The 24,903-nt window shown below is 35.1% G+C and overlaps 1 protein-coding gene across 1 annotated transcript in view; it reads left to right on the forward strand.

The window, feature by feature from the left end:
• Positions 1-24,903, forward strand: part of Pkhd1l1 (PKHD1 like 1) — a 145,187-nt gene that overhangs the window by 50,047 nt on the left and 70,237 nt on the right. Inside the window, exons 26-40 of the mRNA XM_028766440.1 lie at positions 1,534-1,656; positions 2,399-2,504; positions 3,771-3,881; positions 5,289-5,453; positions 6,340-6,461; positions 8,270-8,402; positions 9,104-9,296; positions 11,005-11,147; positions 11,753-11,857; positions 12,527-12,715; positions 13,448-13,618; positions 13,930-14,156; positions 14,879-15,863; positions 18,708-18,956; positions 19,427-19,576. Coding sequence (XP_028622273.1) covers positions 1,534-1,656; positions 2,399-2,504; positions 3,771-3,881; positions 5,289-5,453; positions 6,340-6,461; positions 8,270-8,402; positions 9,104-9,296; positions 11,005-11,147; positions 11,753-11,857; positions 12,527-12,715; positions 13,448-13,618; positions 13,930-14,156; positions 14,879-15,863; positions 18,708-18,956; positions 19,427-19,576 — 3,172 coding nt within the window. The remainder of the gene's footprint in view (positions 1-1,533; positions 1,657-2,398; positions 2,505-3,770; positions 3,882-5,288; positions 5,454-6,339; positions 6,462-8,269; positions 8,403-9,103; positions 9,297-11,004; positions 11,148-11,752; positions 11,858-12,526; positions 12,716-13,447; positions 13,619-13,929; positions 14,157-14,878; positions 15,864-18,707; positions 18,957-19,426; positions 19,577-24,903) is intronic.

Consider the following 24,903-nt stretch of genomic DNA (forward strand, 5'->3'; position numbering starts at 1 on the left):
TACAGATTAGCTGTTGGTACTTTAAATATATGGAGAAAGCCAAGAGGAATTATGAGAAGACCCTTGATGGCACACAGACGTCTCATAAATATATTCATCTTTAATTTAGAGAGTACACACACATAATTATCTTCATTATCCATAGTTCTTCTGAGACTATGAAAGCTTTTGTTATTGTAAAGATGACCTGTTCAAGTCTAAAGTTGTCATCTACTGTTATATTTTACACACAGTAGACGGCTGAACACAAGGATATCTTTAGAAGAATGGGAGCTCATAGAATCTAAACTCAAAACAAGGCTCCTGCTAATAGGATAGAGTGGAACCCTTTGGGATTTGTGTTTTATGCACATGTACGCACGCACGCACTCACTCACTCACTCACTCACTCACTCACTCACACACAGGATAATGATTCTTAGCAAGGGTAAGAATATGAGAAAGTACTTCTCATATCCTGTTGGTTATAATGTAAAGGAGGCCAATTTTTTTTGGCAGATTTTGTAGTGCTATCTTAATATATAGCTACCTGTGATTCAACAGTCTGTTATAAAATTCCACCCTACTGAAACAGTAGTACAAGTATGAAATGGTATAACAAAGGGATGGTTACCACCGGATCATTTCTCCCCATAACACTGTAGAAAGTTAAATATCTTAAATGGGAGAATGATCGTTGAAATGACAGAACACTTTACTGACTACTCTGTAGCCATACACTATGACAAGGTGGAGAAGGCTCAGAACTCTACTCAGGAAACTTGCTGAATGGGGAGATAGGAAAGAAGAAGATGAAAATCACATAAAAATATATAGACAAAATTCATTTTGCAAAATATGTTATAAAGCCACAGAGCTTATTTTACAGGCAAATACTTGAAACTAGAATTCTAAAATTCTCTCATTGAGATGGGCCTCCTTTTGCTAGCTCTGGTCATTTCTGGTATCTGTCTTTTCTTTTTCCTCCGGTCTCCACTGTTTATTCACTATTGCAGTTCTTCATCACAAGCTCATGTGTAGTACAGCATGGAGGCATCGCTAGTACCTTTAGATATCAGAAGGTTCCCATTCTAGCATAAGGACTGTGACATGTCCTGGTTATGCATATGAATGTAATTTGGCTTTATTTTTATGACTAGAATAAAATATGATTCCAGAATGACACAGCAAAATAGCCAGAGATGAAAAATGCTAAAAGGAAAAATTAACTCAACTTTTGAATTATTTATAAATGATTTACCAAAGTAATTATATTGAGAAGGAAACAGAAAACATTTTCAAACATAAAATTAAATGAATTTGTTTTCTTTAGGTCCATTATATTTTAACTAATGGAATATATTATAATCCAATAGTCTTACTATTTTTCCTTTGAGTTGATTATTGTTTCTCTAGAACAATTTATTGTTTTTCAAACGAATATGACTAAATTTAATTTTTTTACATCCATAAGCTTTTACTCAGCTTTCACTTATTCTATAATTGGTTCTATTTTCCATTGCTATTTTATAAATTCATTTTGTCTAAAAATAGATCAATGATTCCAACATTACTGGAGAAAAGGCTAATGTGACAGTTACTACAATAAAGGAAGGTGGCTTATTTAGACTACGCATTCCTGGAGACATGCTTCGTACACCAAATCAGCAACCACAGGTATGACTCAAGCTTTTCTCATAACATTTATAATTTCAAATGTATAATTAATTTTTACCAATGTATCAAAGACCCTGTAAAATGAAAGTGTTTTCAACTGTAGTCTCATGGGAATATTTTTTACTAGTTGTTCAACTTATCATTTTCTACATTTGGAGAAAATTAATTTGATGAAAGATTCTTTTAAATCTGTCACTGACAGAGTTAGTAACTATATTATGCTATTTAATCTTTACAGCATTTATGTCATATAATTATTAGTGTTGCTGCTTTAGTGATAAGAATATTAAAATATATAAGAATAGTTGACTTTCCATAAAGCAACCTCTAGTTAACCTTATAGAACTAACTAAAACAATGCTTTCATGACTTATGACTTGATTTATGTAAGTTTCCATTCTACATTTACTACAAGTTGGGTGACAGCAAGGATGACATTTGTTTTCTTGCATGCGTTTCTTTTATTCTAATTTACAACTGCATTAGAAGCCAAAAAGCACATTTACTATATAAATAAATATGTGAATGAATGAATGAATACATGAATAAATGAGGTGTCAACGCAAGAATATAAACATTTTTGTAGGCAAATAACATTCTATTTGTTCTAAATCCAGTGCATAAACTATATATGCTCTGAAATTATTGCTATATTTTATTAATAAATTCTATGTATATTGTACTGAGTTCTGCTGGCCCTTTAGCTTTGTCCAACCTTGGGTCTGTGTTTCTTGACTTGAAGGTTGAAGTCTATGTCAATGGAATTCCAGCCAAATGTTCAGGTGACTGTGGGTTTACATGGGATGCCATGATTACTCCCCTGATCTTGACAGCAACACCTTCTGAAGGTAACGTTTTGCTTTTACCCTTGAAATACAAAGTGGGGGATAGCTAGAAAAATGTAACCTCTGATAATGAACTTTAAATATATATTACTGTCACTAATTATGGCAAGCAAACAGCTCAATATAATGAGAACTATTAAGCAGCTGAAACTATGGAAAAGAACTCATTACTTACTTGAAAAAAATCTATGAAGCCAAAGTATGTCATTAATATCTCTAATCTCTACTTTTACAAGTTACAGTCCATCTCTATAATTTCCCTGTGACTTTGAGACATTGTTCTTGTGCTTGACCAGTGTGTATATTAACATTCATCTGGTGAGAATTCGTCCTGAAGAGGTAGCAACTAGGCAAGAAATAGGATAGCTCTAATGTAACAAAAGAAAAGAACTGAATACTCACTTTGAGAAAAGAACAATTAATGCCAAGTACTCATCCCATCCTAGGGTGTATCTTATTATTCGGGAAAATGTGACTGTGTTTGTTGTATGAGCTCCTAAAAATGTAACTAAGTAGCAGGGATAAGGTGTAAAGGGTGAGTTTTTAATCATAGTGATGAATTCAGAAATCATTGTCTTATATGTAGTTTTAGTAGCTGATAGTAAACCTCATCTGGTTTGTGCCCTTGCATTTGCTAGTAATTTTCAAATTTTCTATGTAGTTCCCCAAAATTACTTTGGGCTTAAAATAATTAAGAACCTAAATTGGTTTTTATCATGTTTGATCAAGTTAAAAATAATGGAAAAATATAATGAGTGCAATACAAACTAGCCATTTTCTTGACTGACAATTAGTGGCTGCTTACATACTGCAATACACATTTCAATCACCAGCTTAAGAAATATTATGAGAAGCTAAAATTCTCTTTAAGTATTATCACTACCCAAGCCTCCCAGCTCCTTGAGGCAACCATAGTAATTAATTTTGTATGTTTTCTTTCATTCTGTTTTGACGCGGTTTTTTATTTGAGATACATATATAGTAATTTTGGTGTGTGTGTGTGTGTGTTGGGAGTGAAAGGTCAATATTAGGTGCCATTTCACAGGAGAGGTCTACTTTGTATCTGTAATTAGAATATATTAATAATACATAATAATTGGTTTCATTATGACATCTTTATACATGCAATAATGTATTTCGATCATATAAATCCCCAATTATCTTCTCTCCTCTCCCTCCTCCTACTGATCACTGTCCTCTTCTCAGTTATAATAACAGATTCTAAGTTTCTTCATCCTAAATGTAGTGACTTAAGTTTATCCCTTTCAGGGTCTTATGCAGAAAGCACGATTCTAACCATAGCAGGCTCTGGATTTTCTCCCACCTCAGCTGTATCCGTCTCTGTCGGGTCTACCAGATGCTCTCTTCTTTCTGTGGATGGTAGGTCTGTCCATTGTCATAAGAATGATTTTTTTTCTCCTAGAGAAATTGGAAGGAAGAACTACCACAAATATAACTGTTTTCTAGTATATATTTTAGCATCATGAAATTAGCAACCTGGTCTGAAAAATGTTTACATATTTACAATTTATATTGTACATATAAATTGTACACTACCTACATATTTACTATATATATATGTATATGCATATATATATGTATATATATATATAAATTGATTATGACCATAGACTATTTGAGTGTTATACAATGTCTTTATTGCATGAAGAGTGATCCACCATTCCTCCATTCATATATATTTTACAAAGTGGTATCACAAAATATTTCAAGTGTTTTTATATCTCTAGGCCAGAAAGATACTCAAAATATGTCTCTTTTCTCTCATGGTCTTTGATAATGTCCATTGTTGTTGCTGTTTATTTGATTTTATGTGTACCGGGTATTGAACCCAAAACCTAAGGCATGTTAGTTAAGTGCTCTACCAAAAACTACATCACATCTTTCCATTTGTGCTGTGAGAATGCCATAATAGTCATCATGAGGTAAGAGGACATGACCAGATTATTTGATTTCTATTTCACCAAGGCCTCTCATGTTATGCATAATTTAAAGATCATTTATAGTTTTAAATTCTTGACATTGGTGGAAACATAGTTACATAATTTCACTGTAACTTATCATTCAAAATCCTAGGTATTTTCATAATTTAATCAAATTGAAATTACATGAGCAAGATTACTTACCAAATAATTTCGGTTGATTTTTTTATTTAAATGTGTTCTTGAAGTGAAACAGCCAATATAATAAGTGAAGAAAATGTTTTCATTTGGTTTTATCACTTTTGTTGATAGAACAATTTATTTTACACAGTTGTGGATATAAGTAAAATGTTGAATGAAAATTTTAGTAAGAATTCATTAAAAATTCTAATTAAAAATATAAATTATAATAACTTTGATGTAGAACTTCTTTGGACCAGGTTTCCATATTCATTTTCAAATTTGTTTACCATTTCATAGAAGTAAATAATTCATAGATCCTATCTCCCCACTAAGATTTCCCTGTCCTCATCAGAATAGTAGTAGTTTAATGTAGATATATTTCTTGGAGTCTTAAAAACAAAGACCACTGTGGGTAGGGAGGTGGTAGAGAGGATGGGTGAGTAGAAGCAGGAGGAGGGGGGATGATATGGGGGGTTCTTGGGGGGGGCGTGGGGAATAAGGAAAGAGGATTACATCTGAAATGTAAATAAAATATCCAATAAAAAATTTTAAAAAAGACCAAAGTTAACATTTAAAAATTAATTTTAGTGAGTTCTTTTTTAAAGAAATCTGAAAACACCACCACATTTATTTTATCATTTTCTTTTTCTTTTTCTATCAAAAGAAAATGAGATCAAGTGCCAGATTCTGAACGGAAGTGCTGGACTTGTACCAGTTGCTGTGTCCATTGCTGATGTTGGGCTAGCACAGAATCTAGTGGGTGAGGGATCCCACTTCGTTTATCGGAGTCAGATCTCACATGTCTGGCCTGATTCGGGAAGCCTGGCAGGTAATAGCTAACAACTCTCAAAAGAGGTGAATGCATACATTTTCCTGACTGGGTTTCCAGTGCTTTGATTCTAGTGCTAGGAGAAAAGCAAGGAACCCAAGGCTCCCTCATAGCCCAGAAGAGAATGTCCTTTGGAAAGGCACAGAGATTAGCTGGCTGGCTAATTCTTTTCCTTATGAAGCACAATTAGGAATCTGCTTATGCTTACATCATAGGTTATTGAATTAATATCATCAATTTTTACATGTTTCTATAACAACCTCATTAATTATGTCAAGATAAGATTTATTAGTTATTATTCTGCTTACCAGCTGCTCCATTTGTAACCAGAGTCTCAGTGGAGCTTCTCAACCTAGCATAAAGTTCTGGGACGAACAGGACAAAGGAAGGCTCACAAAGAGAACAAACAGACAATAACACATATTTTTTGTGCTGTCTCACTTACTTTGTATATTTTTAAACTATGATTAATGTTAGAAATTGTGCTTTGGTGTTGATTTTTGTGTTTTTTTTAAAAATTGCATTACTTTTGCTTAATTTTGGTTTTTTTTTTCCTCTTAGATTTTATCCTTGCTTAGAGATACTAAAATTTAAGTCTTAATTTACCCTCATTTGCAACACATTGGCTAAATAGAAATTGTATCACTTATTTCCAGGACAAAGCAATTGCTGCCAATATACCCCAAAGCCAATATGGGCAAGCCTGTGTAGTTGAGAGCTTAGGTGGGCTTTTGCTGATAACTGTGTGCAGAGTTGCTTCTCCACCCACTTGCTTTTATCTGGTATCACAGATGACTTGGGAATAATGAGTTGGATAGGGATAAAGTTTCGTTCGGTCCTAGTTGATCTCATTTTTGGTTTTATTTTCTTTGTTTTTCTTATAAAGGTGGTACTCTCCTGACAATATCTGGATTTGGTTTTAGTGAAAATTCAACTGTTCTAGTTGGAAATGAAACCTGTAACCTGATTGAAGGAGATTTGAATAGGATAACCTGCAGAACATCAAAAGTAAGAAAGACCTCTGACTTTAATCATCCCTCACCTCCAGTAGTCCTAACCTTATTAACTAGGAAGCATCTAGATGGGTGGGGAGACATGTGACATGTTTCTCCAAATTTCAGAGCTTTCATTATTATCTGTAAAAATCATTTCTTCATCATTGTAAACTAAAATCCAAAGCCAAAATATTATTTCTACATCTGAGACATTTAAAAACCATAATGAAGATAATCACAAGTAAACAAGGCATCTCACCTGAAATAATAGAAGTACACACAAAGTAAAGATGAAATTCAGTAGATGAGAGGTCAGATGGAGTCTCATGGAAGATTTGATGCCTAGTCAGCGCCTGAGAGTCACCAGGAAGTTAGCAGATAAACTGGAAGATGAAAAAAATTTGATATTAATAATTTGTAAATTTCAGAGAAACAACTCTAAGCATACTTAGTTTTTAGAAAGAAATCCATTTTTATTTGTATTTTTGTATTGAAAGTTTACATTTATTTACCTTTTGTGTACATGCATGAGTGTGCCATGACTATTGCTGCACATATGTGGAGATCGGAAAGGCATATCTCTTCCTGGCATCGTCCTGTGACCAGACAGATCATCATCATTGGCAGCAGGCATGTTTACCCCTTAACCATCTATCTGACCCACAAAGTTATGGTCAAAAGTGCTAAAATTTCAATTTGTTGGCAAAAATTTGGAGAATGCTATAGGATATAAGAATTCCTTATTTTTTTTAAAAAAATCAACCTTAGATTTAAATTAGGTCTCTGGTTAACTAATTATGTTCAAAGAGATGATAAATGCAGATTCAGTCACTAACACGAAATCTCAAAATACAGGAAAGTAAGTGAAGACATAGGTAAGATATGTAAGGAAAAAATCAGTGAGTATGTTTTCGTCTGAATGATAGAGTAAGAATTTAGGGGCTTTGACAATATGAAAATACATTTGTTTAAATTATTCATAAGGACACAACATAACATGTGCATTAGTGAAAAATGAGATGATCAAGACTACCTTACTGAGAATTGCACAGATGCCATCAGTGAAAATATAAGGTAGTTTCTAGAGTGAGAGCTTAGAGTATGTAGCTTGATCAGCGACCTAGTTTGGGAATGAAGAAGAAAAATTAGATCTGAGTCTATAGCAAGAGAACAAGGACAAATTTTTGGTGTCTTATCCTTCATCAGTTAGAGAGCCATTTTCCAGGAGCATCTCAGCTGCCTCATGGAAACCTTAAAATGCAATAATATAGATTCCATTAAACAGATCATAAACACCACAGGACCATTAGATCTTTGCCCTGAGAATTTAGATTTGTAACCTATACTTAATAAATCAACTTTAAATATCTGAGAATTAACTCTGATTCATAACTGAAATGAAACATTTTTTTAGAAGTTTATTGATAGTGATTCTATTTTTCTTCAGCCTTTAGAGTTTTTTGTTTTGGTGTGGTGTGGTGTGGTGTGTGTGTGTGTGTGTGTGTGTGTGTGTGTGTGTGTGTGTGTACATGTGTACGGCCTTGGATATATTTCCTTAGGAATTGTTCACCATATTTTCTCAGATATGATATCTCCCTGGCTAGATCTTCCCAAGAAGAGTAGGATAGGAGGTCAAGACATCACATCTGGCTTCTTTCCACTCTGTTTCTCTCCTTTATTAATGTGTATTGTAGGGACCAAACTTGGGTCCTCATGCTTGCAACATAAACATTTACTGACTGAATTAGCACCCAACAAAGTGAATGGGTTTAAATACTTCATCACTTTAATTTTTCTATTTTGTTTTTTCCTTTGTTTCAGAGAATTGAGGGTACAGTTGATATTTCTGTCATTACCAATGGAATTCAAGCCACAGTGAAAGATAGTTTTAGTTACAGCTGCTTACAAACACCAGTTGTCACTGATTTCAGCCCAAAAGAACGGACAATTCTGGGTAAGAAATACTTCAGTGAGATCAGTCATTTATCTTTCTGGGTCTGGATTACCTCACTCAATATGATAATTTCAAGTTCCATTAATTTACATGCAAATTTCATAATATCCTTTTTTCTTCACCTCTGAATAAAATTCCATCATGTATATTTACATTTTCACTGTCCATCATCAATGGATGTCTAGGTCTTCATAAGTTGTAGTAGTTTCTGTGTAATCTCAAACTATAGTACAGTATATGTTTTTATCACATTGCTGAATTTTGAGTCTACAAATCACTTTGCCCACTTTTCTTCAGTCCAAATACACATGCACATGCACACACAACAAACCAGAAAGTCCTTCAAAGCACAGGCTTTCACTGAAGTTTTGTTCTTTACACTGAAACATGCTCTTTACTTTCATTTACTTTAAATACAAACAAGTCAACTTAAAATTTTACTCTGAACATGCACAATGGTGAGAAAATATTATATCTTTAAAAAAATACCTCAGTGCTTTTTTTCTCTGTGAAATAAACATGCATTCTTTTTGTGTACATAGAACCATGAACCCATTCTTTTGAATTTTGCCTCTGAAAGTGGAGAACTTTTCTAAATCTAATAAAAGATAAACATGTTGGCTTGGTTAATATGGAAATTTTATCTGGATAAAAAGTTAAATTTTTATACAACAATTTTTATTTTTCTTTTAAAACAATAGGAAATGTCAATTTAACAATTAAAGGTTATAACTTTGGAAATGAACTCTCACAAAATATGGTGTATGTTGGAAGAAAGCACTGCCAGGTTCTTCACTCAAACTTCACAGACATTACTTGCCTTTTGCCTATGTTGCCTCCAGGAAAACATGACATCTATGTAAAAGTCAGAAATTGGGGTTTGGCATCAACAAGGTATGATACAGATACTGGTTATAAATGATAAAACTTTGGAAAAACTTTGGAATACTTGGGACTAAAATTGGGATAGGGAAAAATTTAACCATTAACTTTCAAATACGTTGATTGCTTTTTTTTACCATTTTATATTTCCTCATAGAATAAATTGTTTAAAATTCTCATAAAGTACACAATGCCACTTTGGTTTTTGACCCAACCATTTAGAACAAGTTATAAAAATTCTTTGCACAAGCCGGGTGGTGGTGGCACACACCTTTAATCCCAGCACTTGGGAGGCAGAGGCAGGTGGATTTCTGAGTTCGAGAGTTCGAGGCTAGCCTGGTCTACAGAGTGAGTTCCAGGACAGCCAGGGCTACACAGAGAAACCCTTTCTCGAAAAAAACAAAAAAATTCTTTGCACAATTCAATTTTTGTACCAGTCATGTAATTTGCATGCATTCAGGAAAGGTTTTTCAAGCAGTTCTGGCAGTGAAGGGACAGCAATCGTTTAATTCTGAATTTACAGTAATTTCCTGCACTAATGTTACATATTGTTGGGAAAATTTTACCAATGTTTAAACAATTTTGCAATTATTAGAAATGTAAAAATGTATGAATATTAGATCATCAGTTTAATAAGAATGTATATGAAATGAACTAGCATTCCACGGAACAGGGCAGAATTCTCTGGAAAGGTGATAGTTAAGCCAGGATCTGGCCAACTAAAGGAAGCAGTGGAGATAACTCCTCGTTGATTCTATTTTCCATAGGAATTCTGAATTTTCCTCCCTGGAACTGTTAAGAGCAAAATTTTAGTTCATCTTTGAGACAATTGCTAGTTTGGAATACTTTGAAGAACAGCAAATTAAAATAATGGCTTACAAATAAGTAGAGAAGGCAGGTGTCAGAATAGGACAGATGATTGCCCAAATCTTACAGGAAGTAAGATCCAGTAAGCATAGACTAGAACTGCATCCCCTGTTGGAATTACTGGGAGGAGTTCATAACGTTTTTGAAAATCTACTGGCTTCTGATGTTCTTGGATGATGTTATATACAGTCAAACCCAAACTGTATATTTAGATGGTAGTTGGAGAAAATGCTAATTCAGCAAACTAAAGGAGTTAAATAAAACAATACAAAACCTCTTTGGAATCTACAGAGTGTGCTGTCCTGATGGGACCTAGGATAAAGGAGTTGAACCCTCTGTATCAGGTCAGAACATCATACAATTTGATGGCGCCTTAGCAGGCATATCATTTATAATAAAACAAAGTAAATAAGTGTTTTCCCTGAGATAATAAGTTTTGACAAGTTTTCAACAACTAGGAAAATTTAAACTGAATTGAACAATAATTAACTACATCTATAATGTATGGAATTTTGTTGTTACTTTTTTTTAACATGTACATCTGTCTTCACATTTTACTATAGTAAAAAATTTTAAATACTTTAAGGAATTTCATTTATTTCTTGTGACCTCATTTCTTAAAATCATATCTTCTATATTATTTTAAGACTTTGCATGTCACAAAGTTCTGCTATTAGATTTTTCAAAACTTTGGTTTTCAAAATTAATACATACACTTAACCAAAGTAAAGATGATTATGAGATTATCTGGTCTGAAAAATTATGTACATGTAGTCATGTTTCCTATTCCCAAAACACTATGGAGTGAGGTAAGGAAGCTCATTGGAAATCTATTTCTTTTTGTCTTTTTCAGGAACAAGTTAAATGCTTCTATTCTGTACATTTTGGAAGTCACCCACATGTTTCCCCAGAGAGGATCTTTGTATGGTGGCACTGAAATCACTATATTGGGTTTTGGGTTCAGCACAATACCAACTGAGAATTCTGTTCTCTTAGGTAAAACCTTTGTCCTGTAAGAGTTAACTTATTAAGGTCTTCCTTGACTAAAATGTTCTGCTAGAGGAACTGGATTGTTACACAAATATTTTCAGTCATTCTTCAATATTATAAGAAAGGTTACACAGACAGTCTTAATTGCTTTTCTATATTATAATGTGTTGCGGAGGAGGGTTCATGCATATTGGTACTTATATGAGGCCAGAGGAGGATGTTGGATACCCCGGAGCTGGAGTTGTAGGTAGCTGTGAGCCACTGAATATCAGTGATGGGAACTGAACTTGGAGCTTATAGAAAAGCAGCAAGAACTGTTAACTACTGAACCCTCTCTCCAACACATTTTCTTGTTCATGTAGAAAAGGCCAAGTGTTTGTGGTTAAAAGGATAATGAGATAATGAACAACTCTGCATTTGAATCTTTCATTGTCATTGTGTATTTAATGTGAATAAAGCGCTTGTGTGAAAACACACTCAATCACCATCAGAAGCAAAGTATCAAAGAACCTCCTGTGTAACACAGAGCTTTGTTAAGCAATGGCTCTTTTACTGATACATCATCTCACAAAAAACAACTGACAAGGCTTTTCCTTCCTTAATACTTTTAGGTTCCTTCCCGTGCGACATTACATCATCATCAGAAAATGTCATCAAATGTACTCTCCATTCAACAGGGACTGTATTCAGAATTACCAACAATGGTTCACATTTAGGTACCAACCAAGGTTTATATATCAAAAAAAAAAAAAGAAGAGGGAGATTATGCTGAGATTAGGTTGATTTTTATTTTATATTTCAAGTTGTTCAGAGAATCAGTATTGTTTCTTTTATACTTTTGTAGCGTTCTCCATATGAGATTAAAAGTCACATTTTTACTACATATGTAGTAGTAACATATATCATAAGCTTGAGTTGAGAAGGCCAGGCTTTACAATTTCATGCTCAAAAATTTCCAGCGATTTTGTTGCAGTACAGAACCTCCTGAGTTACCGATCATGAGTTTTAGAATGAATATTCAAGTTGAAATTATTAGCATGACTAGTTGTTTCCAAAAATTCTTCTGTGTAAATAGTTTATAGGAACATTAGAAGCACTCCATGTAACATTTCTGAACAACTTATTCCTTGAGCATCCAACTCTTTTCAGTGTCTGATCATTACTCTGGAGTTATTAGCTACAATTTATGTCTTCCTTTGCATATCAGGATCTTGCTTTCTAGTGATTCTGGTTTTATTTTGGTTGAGTTTAAATTATGTACAAACATAAATGTACAATACTAACTCGAGAGTTGTTGTTACTTCATAAAATGGCTGTTTTCATGGTTAATTACTAAGATATTTATTTCTTTTCCTTTTAAAATCTGCCTCAATTTTTATTCCTAGTGCATGGACTAGGTTATGCCTGGTCACCATCAGTCTTAAATGTGACTGTGGGCGACACTGTGGTATGGTACTGGCAAGCACACCCCTTTCTTAAGGGTATAGGGTACAAAGTTTTTTCCGTCTCCAGTCCCGGAAGTGTGACTTATGATGGCAAAGGATTTACAAATGGAAGGCAAAAATCTCCATCAGGTATGATTTGTTTTGTTGAAGTTTTCATTGTTTTGCTTTTTCTTACTCATAATAGATATGTTTACATGAATTAGTCATGCAAATAAACCAGAAATTAGTTTAGCTGATGTTTTATGCCTATTGAGAAAACATTATAAATAAATTCAAGCAATTATCTTAAACATACTAAGACATTTAGTATGCTATTTGTGACCTTTATAAACTTCACTGATTGCATGATAATTGACCAACATATATTGTGCAATAAAGTATACTAGGACTTTATGAAAATAGGACTATATGTTTTAGTCACACTAACCTGATAATAAATAATGAACTTTTGTTAATTGTAATCAACTTATCAGCATTTCTTATAGGACAGCTAAGTGTGATTGTGCCCTTTACGTAACTAGTTTGTTCTATGCTTTTAATAGTATATTTAAATTTTCATTGTATGTTTTTTCTTAAAATTTGATAAATTAGGCCAGACTTTCCATGGTTTTCATTAAAAAGTAAAGCTGGATCTTGACTTTCTTGTATGTAACTTCATTATCAAAACAAAAAACAAACAAAAGAAAATCTTTATAGCCAGTGACTCATTCTCTACTACTTCCTATTGCACTATAACAAACGAAAAATAAGAAAGCTGTCATCTACACTTACATTGAAATGATAATTTCCAATTTCCTCCCCTAGTGTTCAAAGATTCATTAATTGCTTGTATGTCTTGTGTATAATCTTATTTTACGGCAGGTTCATTTTCTTACCAGTTTACGTCTCCTGGAACTCATTACTACAGCAGTGGGTATGTTGATGACACTCACTCTATATCTCTCCAAGGAGTCATTAATGTTTTTCCAGCTGAAACTAGGCACATTCCCCTGCTCCTGTTTGTGGGAAACATTGAAGCAACATATGTTCCAGGTAAGATGACTAAACATGAAAACTGCACCAGATGACCTGGCTTAAAGTGAACTTTTTTAGAGTACATGTCAGATGACTAGATATATCCACTTTTGACTCTTCCCAAGGCTAGAATTTATTATCTAAAATTACTTATTAATTAATAATTTAATAAATTAATTAAAACACTTTAAAATTAATTTTGAAGATAACAGACCTCCGGAATTTAAAGCCATCTACCCCCTTCATTAACGTAAACAGTCATAGAGTCTGAACAGAGTTCTTGTTTTAGGATAGCATACATGACTTACAAATGATTCTTTTGTCTAAAGCAGGCCCTGTGCATTTACAGTTGGCAAGTACTGCAGCAGGCTGCCTAGCAACAGAAACCCTGTGTGGCCTGAATGATACAAGGGTTAAGCATTCAAATAAATTACACTTCGAGCTTTCAAATTGCATTTCACCCTCTATAATCAACATTACCCCCTCTACTGGAACAGCAAATGAACTCATAACTATCACTGGACATGGATTCAGTAGTCTTCCATGTGCTAATAAGGTAAGAAAATAGAGTCTCTTCTCAGTACCCACATACTCTATAAAAGGAACATTATGATCACAATCTCTTGGTGTAATTTCATCAGATTCATGATTTTTCACTTGCATACTACTAACTCACTTAAAGTTTACAATTGCACATATATGTGTATATTTAATAGTATATTAATGGAGTTGTACACCTCTGACTGGAATAAGTTTTAGAATGTGTCATGATCACAAAAGAAACCTCATTGGACATCACCCACTTACGTCACCCATTTCAGCACACTGGTAACTGCTAATCTGTTTTCCCTCTATATAGATTTGCCTACTCTGAATATTTTTCTACAATATGAAGTTTTTTGTGAACACTTATTTTCCTTTGGCATAATATGCTGAAAGTTCATGAAGGTTTCAGTACTGCCTTTCTTTCATGGATGAATAATATACATGCCATTATTATATGGCATGTATATCTCATAGAGTTCATTCATCTAATTGATGCTTATTTAGTTTTTATACTTTTTGACTAATGAGAATAACTCAATTATTAACACACTTGTAAAACAATAACAAAAAGTCAATTTAATATGTCTTCATCAATTTCACAAATGAATTTTGTGAATACAAATTTTTCACAGAATTACCGTTTTAAAAATATAATTGATGCTAATACAAATCTGAAGTTTATATAAGAGTAATGTATTAATGCATCTTATTTTATATTTATTTTTCTTTCAGGTTACAATTGGGAGCTACCCTTGTGTTGTAGAAGAAAGTAATGAAAATTCTATTATGTGTCATATTGACCCTCAAAACTCAATGGATGTTGGCATTAGAGAAATTGTTACTTTGATTGTCTACAACCTGGGCACTGCTATCAACACTCTGCCCAATGAATTTGACAGGCGGTTTGTACTTTTGCCAAGCATAGATATGGTGATGCCAAAAGTAGGGTCAACTACAGGAAAGACAAAGGTGACCATACAAGGCTCTGGATTCATGGCTTCTTCTGCAGGTGTAGAAGTCTTTATGGGTGATTTCCCATGTAAGGTTCTATCTGTGACCTACACAGCTATTGAATGTGAGACATCTCCTGCTCCGCAGCAGCTTGTCCTTGTAGACCTTCTAATACACGGAGTACCTGCCCAATGTCAGGGCAACTGCAGCTTTTCATATTTAGAAAACCTTGCACCTTATGTAATAGGAGTCTTCCCAAACTCAATCCAAGGATCTGGAAATGTCCTTATCAAAGGAGAGCATTTTGGGACAGTGTTGGAAGAGATTTCTATACTTATTGGAAGTCAGCAGTTTAGAGTAATAGATGTTAATGAGAATAATATTACTGTTCTCATGACTCCACTAGCAGCTGGACTTCATTCACTCAGTGTTGTTATTGGGTCTAAGGGTTTGGCTCTGGGAAATCTAACCATCAGCAGCCCTGCAGTAGCTTCTGTCTCACCAACCTCTGGAAGCATTGCTGGTGGAACAACCTTGATGATCACAGGCAATGGCTTTTCTCCTGGAAACACCACAGTTACTGTTGGGGATCAGCCTTGTCAAATTACTTTCATCAACTCCAGTGAGGTATACTGCAGCACCCCAGCTAGTCGAGCTGGTACAGACAATCTGAAGATTGAAGTCAATGCAGTCACTTACCCACCTTTGTCATTTACATATGCCATGGAGGATACTCCATTTCTCAAAAGAATCATCCCTAATAGAGGTACTCCAGTATCTACATGCTTTTTTATTTATTATATTAATGTCTCATTACAGTTATATTAATTATTATGGAGTTATGATCTTAAAGGATGTTTTCTTAAACATACTTTACACAGTCCTCCTTAAGCCAATTAACATAATGCATGGGATTCAAGTTCTGTGCAGTCTTAATTTTGTAGTTTTTCATACATTTTCAGTATAAAATTCCAGCTTTAATGTAGGAACACAATGTCCATCAACTTGGTCTAAATTACAAATAAAGAAGAGACAGGTGACTGTATTGGGAGCAGAATGAGTAGGATATGTTGTTAATATTGATGTGGCACAAGAAACAATTATTAAGATTCATGCGTGATTGATCTTATTAGCACCAAAACTTGTTCAGAATATTTTATTTCTATTAGCTCCAGCCAAATATTATTGTTACAACAAAATTCTTTCCAAGGAAGTGACATGCTCAGATAAAGATGGCATCTTATCCTTTGCCTGGTGCCACAGGTTCTAGTCTCCATGCTATTTGAATACTCTTCATCTATGTGAGGGATCCTACAGAAGCAACTGCAGCATAACAGTCAAGAGCATGGCCATTTAGTTTGCTTTATATTGCTGCGGTAACGCATCCAGACTCAAAACAGCATGAAACTTGTGTGGAAATGGGTTTATTTGGCTTCCACTTCCTTATCACAATCCATCATACAAGGATGTCAATCTAGGTACCAAAGGCAGGAAGCTGGAGGCAGGTTCTGAAACAAAAGCCATGGAGGAACATTGCATAATATTAATCTCTATGGTTTTTTCAACCTGCTTTCTTATACCACCTATACTACTTGCACATCTGTGGCACCTGCCTAGGGTTGGTATTGACCTCATCAGCAATGGCATATGTTGTTTGCTGCCATGACAGTTCTTTCCCTCTGTCTTTGTACGTATCCTTTAAAGAATATCTGTGATTAATAAGAAGCTTATAGAAAGAGAAACCAAGGCTACTTTGTTTAATAATGTGATAGGCTATAGATTACTCTAAAAGAATGCAGCATTTGAAATGTCAAACAAAATTTTAAACTTCAAAAATAATTTAGCTTGTATTTGAAAATATTGCTAAAATGGATTTTTGTTAATATGTATAATTTTATGGTAATGACTCATAATTACTTTTATTGTCCTAATTTTTACTTCATTAGGCAATCATATAATAATTTTTATTATAAGAATTAAATGTGACTGCTTCTTGTAGATTTTTAATTCATAACAGTATATAAATATTACTATCTAATCATGCAAAATTTAGGAATTTGCCCTATGAAATTTCCATGTTTAGTGCCCTTAATGTATATTTGCTTTAAAAACAAGAGTTAATTACTTGAAGGTGAGATTGTAGAGATAAGCAAAGTTCTTAACAAGTAAATTCTTGTTGAGCTTGCTTAGAAAATAATGAACTTTATACAATAAATATGAGATATTGTTAAATAATTTTAACAGAAATAACAGTTTATGAATGATTAGATTCATAATTAAAGGCATCTACAGCATGACTTGAACAACAAATGACACATATTTGGATGGGATAAAAATTGGAAAGCAAAAAGAAAGTTGATATACAAATTGAAAAGCAGGAAGAAATTTCACATGTACAATATTTGGTCTTACAGATAATTGTTATTTGATATAAAATAATTGTGTATGTGAAGAAGGAGGGCCATATAAGAAGATAATACTCTTCATTATCTTAGAGTCTCTATTTTCCTTGATAATTAAATCAACATAAGATTGACAGAAAAGTAGAAAAAATTAATATGTTTACAGTGGTGTTATTAAAATAATTGAAACCTAAAGGCAATTACAAATTTTTATTTTATTGTTATGTTATTTTACTGCTATGTTTTGCCTACACATATGTGTGTGTGCCACTTGTGGAACCATTATGAGTTAACATGTGGTGCTGAGTATCAAACCAAGGTCCTCTGCAAGGGAACCAGTGCATTTAATCACTGAGCCATCTCTCTAACCCTACAAAGACAGTTGTGCCTAACTCCCCTTATACAAAGTAGGAGGCATTTAAAACTTACTAAAATACATGGAGATGTTTTTAAACAGTATTATTTTATCAAGAAAGAAATAAAAGAACAGATAAAATGAACATTTGGGTTTTGTTTATATTTAACTTAAAGCCTTAACATCAATGTTTACTTTAAAAATCTTTAAATTAGTCTCTTTTCCTCTATTTTCTACTATAACTGATTATTTGTATATCATGGCATATTTGTTCTCAAAATGTAGCTACTGAAAATGCTCATGCAAAAGAAAGTATAGCCCATTCTCAGAAAGAATTGCTACAAAGGAGAAAATAGCACAAAATGCTAAGATTCATGCTCAGAAATCCATAGCTCTTTCTTCTCCTTTTCTCTACGAGACTAAAGCGGTAATTTATAAATTATCATGGACGAGAGGGGTGGGAAACAGCAAACAATGAGATAGTCACTTGTAGTGAATGTATTATAGGCTGGTATGTATTATAGTAAAAAGTATACACAGCACATCGTGTATACTCTCATGTATAGTTTTAAAATGCTGGATATTATTTCAGTTTGGTTGGTTTTAGTTTACTCAAGACAGGATTTCTCTATGTATCCCTGGCTGTCCTGTAACTTGCTCTGTAGACAAGGCTAGTCTCTAAAGTCAGAGATCCACCTGCCTCTGCCTCTTGGATGCTGATTGTCAAGTCCTGCCTGGATCAACTGGATATTATTTTATTCACAGCAGTAAAGTTGCATATCTTTAAGTATATATAGAAACATTAGCAGGTATGTGTATTTGTGTATTTACATGATTTCTTTTTTGTTTTAAGGTCCACCAGGAACTGAAGTTGAAATAACTGGGTCTAATCTTGGATTTGCTATCTCCGATGTTTCAGTGATGATAAAAGAGAGTGTATGTAATGTGACCACTGTTAATGACACTGTGTTACAGTGCATTGTGGGAGAACATGCAGGGGGCATTTTTCCTGTGATGATGCTTCATAAGACAAAAGGCTTTGCCATTTCCTCTGTTGTATTTGAGTACCCGCTTTCTATTCAGAATATTTATCCAAGACAAGGTGATCAGATAGTTTATATTATTTCAGCACTCATTTAGAAACAATATAATCTTAAAAAACCTGCCATAACTTGTACTTCTTATAAGGTTAAAAATACTTACTTTCATTTGTCCAGCAAATTAAAAAAAATGGGGGCATTAACCAATTGTTCCAAAATAACAACTTTTATATTTCTCTTACTGTTTTATCATTTAATTAAAGTTGAATTCTTTTGAAGTTACATTAAAAATTTTAAAACCATATTTATATAACAGGAATAAATTTATTTTCACAGAAAACACTGTTTCTAATTGAAAATTAATGGTTAAAAATCTCTAAAAAGTGTGATATAAAAGTGTGAAATAAATTTCAAATCTAAGAAAGTTATGTAAAGTAACGTATTTTTAAGATTTTTAAACTAAAGCAAATGTGCACAGAGGGGACATTTCCTTCACATTCACTCAGGTTCTCCTTGTATTTGTCTTCTTCAGGGAGTTTTGGTGGTGGGCAAACCTTGACTGTGACAGGCATGGGATTTGACCCATGGAATTCAACTATATTGATCTGTGACTCTGAATGTGCAGTGGACAAACTTAGATCTGACTCTACAATGCTATTTTGTGAGATTCCACCTAATAATGGTAAGTACTTAAAAAAAAAAGGGAGCCTATGAGAAATGCTAATTTTAGAAAGATTACAGTCCATAGGTGTGTGGGTTCATTTCTCAGTCTTCAATTCTATTCCACTGATCTTCCTGCCTGTCTCTGAACCAATACCATACAGTTTTTTTTTTTTTATCATTATTGCTCTGTAGTGCAGCTTGAGATATGGGATGGTGATTCCCTTAGAATTGTTGTTGAGAATAGTTTTTCCTATCCTGGGTTTTTTTGTTTTTCCAAATAAATGTGCAAGTCTATAAAGAATTGAGTTGGAATTTTGATGGGGGAATGCATTGAATCTGTAGATTGCTTTCAACAAGATGGATATTTTTACTATATTAATCATGCCAATCCATGAGCATGAGAGATCTTTCCATCTTGTTAGATCTTCTTCAGTTTCTTTCTTCAGAGAGTTGAAATTCTTATCATACAGATCTTTCACTTGCTTGGTTAGAGTCACACCAAGATATTTTATGTTCTTTGTGACCATGGTGAAGGGTGTCATTTCCCTAATTTCTTTCTCAGCCTGTTTATGCTGAGTATAGGAAGGCTACTTATTTGTTTGAGTTGAATTTATATCCAACCACCTTGCTGAAGCAGGTTTAGGAGTTTTTTGATCAAGAATCAACAAATGAGACCTCATAAAATTGTGAAGATTTTGTAAGGCAAAGGACATTGTCAATAGGACAAAATAGCAACCAAGAGATTGGGAAAATATCTTTACCAATCCTACATCTGCTAGAGGGCTAATATCCAATAAAGAACTTAAGAAGATATGTGGTTCAAAACTCGCATGGGGTGTGGGGCGGGTCAGGCATGCCCACGCCCTTCGGCCAACGCAGTCCCTGGAACCACAGCTCAGTTGGCGGTCTTTAGAGCCACAGCTCCAGCCTCCCGGCTACAGCGGTGGTCCCAGTTCGAACTCGCCAGTGTCGCGTGACCGAGCAGTCCCGGGACCAATGGTTGCAGAGGAGAGAGGGAGCCCTGCAGACACAGATGGCTGGGACAGGGAGAGCAGAGACCCAGCGTGTCCAGCGGCTGCGTCTGAGTCCCCAGGCAGAGTGCCCTTCGGACCGCTGCAACAGGGAGCACCGGGAGGGTGGGGAAGGCTTTCCCTGCACGAGTTTCCCACTTACACAAAGAGCCTCCAGGTCCCAGGGGACACGTGAAATTGAAGACATGGAGATTTTATTGACCATGATGATGTATCTGAATGGTGGTGCTCTCCCACAAAATGCCAGGAGGGACTCCCTTATATTGGGGAGGGGGAAAAAGGAGGGGCTAGGATCTTTAGGTAATATGTAAATCTTGAGGCAGAGACCTGTTTCACGCCCTCTACCTGTGCCTTACGTGACCCACTATATGTTAGGTCTCTGGGTTCTGGGGGCGTGGCCAAACACCCCAGGATTTCTACAGCCCCACAAAGACAGATGCCAGAGAACCAAGTAACCCTACTAAAAATGGGGTACAGAGCTAAACAAAGAATTCTCAACTGAGGAATATCAAGTGGCTGGGAAGCACCTAAAGAAATGTCAACGTCTTTAGTCATCAAGGAAATGAAAATCAAAACAACCCTAAGATTTCACCTCACACCACTCGGAATGGCTAAGATTAAAAACTCAGGTGACAGCAGATGCTGGTGAGGATGTGAAGAAAGAAGAACACTCCTCAAGTGTTGGTGGGATTGCAAGCTGGTATAACCACTCTGGAAATCAGTCTGGTGGTTCCTCAAAAAATTGGACATAGTATTACCTGAGGACCTAGTTATATTACTTCTGGGCAATACCCAAAAGATTCGCCAACATGCTCCACTATGTTCATAGCAGCCTTATTTATAATAGCCATTAGCTGGAAAAAACACAGATGTCCTTCAACAAAGGAAATGATACAGAAAATGTGGTACATTTTTATAATGGAGTACTTTTGTGGGAGATATTTAAAACAGCAACATTCAATCTGGCTTTTCTTAATCAGCAGCCATGTTCCCAACTAGCCTAGACCTGCAACCAGGAGCAATGGTGGCATACTGAGACTCTAATACTTAAATATTAATGAAAGGCTTTTTATATTTGGTAATGCTCAATAATAATATGCCCATACAATTAGAGGTGTTTACCAATTAGCTAACCTAAATATAAGTTGTTACCCACGACTGCTCTCCATACCTGTGTGGCTCTTCATCTTCCTACATCCCTGGCCTCTCTCCCTCCTCGCTCCTCCTCTTCCTTTTCCTCTTTCTCTCCTTACTCCTCCCACCTTAGCTCCTCCTACATATCATCCTTCCTGTTTAAAAAAAAAACAACCTTTCTCTCAAAATACTATTAGAGCACAACTATGCCAATTTGTATCAGTAAGGTACAAGACAGATCTAATACCCAGTCCATCAATTTTGTCAACTAAACAGAACCTCCATTATCTCTCCTAACTAAAAGACTTAGTTCTGAACTTGGCTTTTGTCCTGACTTTAGAATGAATGTCAGCTGAAAACCATCCTCTCAAATCTGTTCTCTCAAAGTAAATAGCCTGGGTTGGCTATGAGACTATAAGTCTTCAACCCTGTCAGAAATACAGAATGACTGAATTAACTGGAATCATGGGAAGCAAAAAAGCATAGTTTCTAAAACTTAGCCAATTTATAGAGACCGCTGAACACTTGGACAGTCTCTATACTTCAAAACGTTGGAGCATCTGATCTTCAGCCTTCTGGCCCAGGATGATCTGTCAGATCTAGTAATGCAGAATTATTAAAAGCTGATTACTCTGTCTTGGTAGATATAATCAGTCGACTATTCCACAAGTGTGTCCTTTTCTGAACAGTAATTTATCTGTAGATGAAAAAAGGCAATTCTTGCCTAGTGGCTGTCTCACAACAACTAGAGTAACTCCAAAGATGCTCAATTTCTTCTTAGAATCCAAGACATGGAAGCTGTCAGGAGCAGACACATCTCTAATCAAAATGAACATTAATACAGACATGTTTGTAACATCAATTCTGTGGACTTCTGATGTTTTTGAAAACCAACTATCTATGTAAGGCAATCTGGACTGTTGTCTGTTAACTCCTCCCAGCTATTTCTAATTAAAATATAGAAAACACCCTAACAATAAACTCAGAGCCATGAATCTGCTATAGGCCCTTAACTCACAGGCTAACCATCTCAGATCAGTTAAAAAAACTAAAGAAGGACTGGGTCTAAGCCTTGAACCCACCAATTTTGACTTAATAGAAGAAAATATATCAATGAAACCCTTGAATTTGAAATCAAAATAAATTTTGTACCATTTAAGAAATATAACTTTAGCTTAATAATAATTATACAGATTTCTACTAAGTAGGTTATGGTTATGTAATCAATTCTAACTATTCCTCCCTGTTCCAATAAAACCATTACTTTTCCCTAGAAGGACAGACTAATATTAACCACCTCAGTCCCCAAGCCCAGGGAATAGGGGAGCCGATTCTTCATTAACTTCTTCAAGCTGATTACGGGCATTGAGATATTAGAAGAGGGGCAAGGGTAAAGGTAAATTGATAAGCCTCTGACATCTGTGTCTTTACTGCATCCAACTGAAATTCCAGGACATCAGAGGTTCAAGCAGGTCTGCTCAGATTGCTTGGTAAGTAGATACACCAAGACTGTGTATTCTGCAATATACAATTCTCAAAACAAATTTTAGTATCAAGATAATTTTTTTTGTTTGAATTCTAGAATCTAGTCTTCTGGAAGCCTTCTTCTGTCATGTCTAAAATCTGCATCATTCTGTGAGGTAGAACTGTCTTAACCAGCTCTTCTGAAAACCTTTTTCCCAAAACAGTATGTCTTTGAGTCAATAGCCAGAAAATACCTCAATCATCTCTTCTGAAAATATACAGACAAAACCTTTTTCCCAAACATATTCTTGAGCCAGTAACCAGAAAAACTTTATCTTGACCTCTTTCCCAGAGGAAAAATATAACCACAAAATTGAAAATTACACTAATCTTGAAAATAAAATCAATCTAATAACTAAAATACTGTATGCACCTATTCTTTAGGCCTTCCCTAATTTGCCAAGCAGGAAATGAGCCCAGAATTCCCATGGGGCCCACGTTAGACAGAATCCAAGTCTCCTGTGAGGATATAACTTTATATCATCTGAATACACCTGATTTACACTATCTTTCTGTTTGGCCCTCTGGCTAGAACAGTTTTTTATTTATACCATCTATCTGTTTGGCTCTGTACTCCAGAGCAGCTTCCACTTATACATTGTACTCTTTACTTTAGAGCCAATGATAATTTTCCCTATCCAAGTTCCAAACCGCGGGTGATAATCCCCATGTGATTCAGACAAATCTTTTTATAAATCTTTCTTAAAAGCAAATAATCGCTATATTTTAACTTTATACTTAAATCAGTAACTACTCCACAACAGAGGCTTATTTATTTAGCTCTCTTAGCTAAAAAGTATATGTGTTTGTCTGTGGTTCTGTGCCTAGAGCCACAGACAATTTTTTTCTACCTATCTTTGTTCTGAACCGCAGGTGCGATTCCCCACATGAATCAGACAAAACTGTTTCTAAATCTATCTTAAAAACAAATAATCTCAATTTTAATTCAGAGTTCAAATCTCTCTGTCACAGAAGTAAGCTACTTCCTTCTGTTCTTAACAAAAAGCAACCTCAGTTTCCTCACAGCAGGGGAGCTCAGCTGAAATTATTTTTGTTCAGGGTTCCTGTGCTAGAAGTCATGTGACTTATCTCAGCGCTTATTCTCTCTCTCTCTCTCTCTCTCTCTCTCTCTCTCTCTCTCTCTCTCTCTCTCTTTTTAAATCCAACTTTTACTCTCAGGTGAAATAGACAGACTTAAATTTCTAGTGAATTCATGCCAGACATTGGGCGCCATGGCACCCAATCTGTCTTGTGAATCAGGGCTGCCATGTCCATTACTAGCCTAGGCCTATGGCCACCAGTGGTGGTGGCAGCAGCGTACTGCAGCTGCTCTGCTCCAGCTGTCTGCTCAGGCAACCAGAGACACTGGCCCTGCCACCCACAAGATGCCAGCATGGGTGATGGCTCTGCCAATCTTCTATGCTGTCTCCACAAGGCTCAGCTTTGCTCAGACAATCCTGCCATCCACACGGGCCTGGTAGGAATGAGACTCTGATGCTTAGATTATCCAAAGTATTTATACATTTGGTAATGCTCAATAATAAGATGCCCACACAATTAGAGGTATAACCCAGTACCCAACCTAGATATATCAACTACCTTTGACTACTAGAGACAAACACATGTCCACTTCCATGTTCCCCTCCCTCTTCTCCTC

This window comes from Grammomys surdaster, unplaced genomic scaffold (genome assembly GCF_004785775.1).
Source record: "Grammomys surdaster isolate TR1022 unplaced genomic scaffold, NIH_TR_1.0 63, whole genome shotgun sequence".
Lineage (NCBI taxonomy): Eukaryota > Metazoa > Chordata > Mammalia > Rodentia > Muridae > Grammomys > Grammomys surdaster.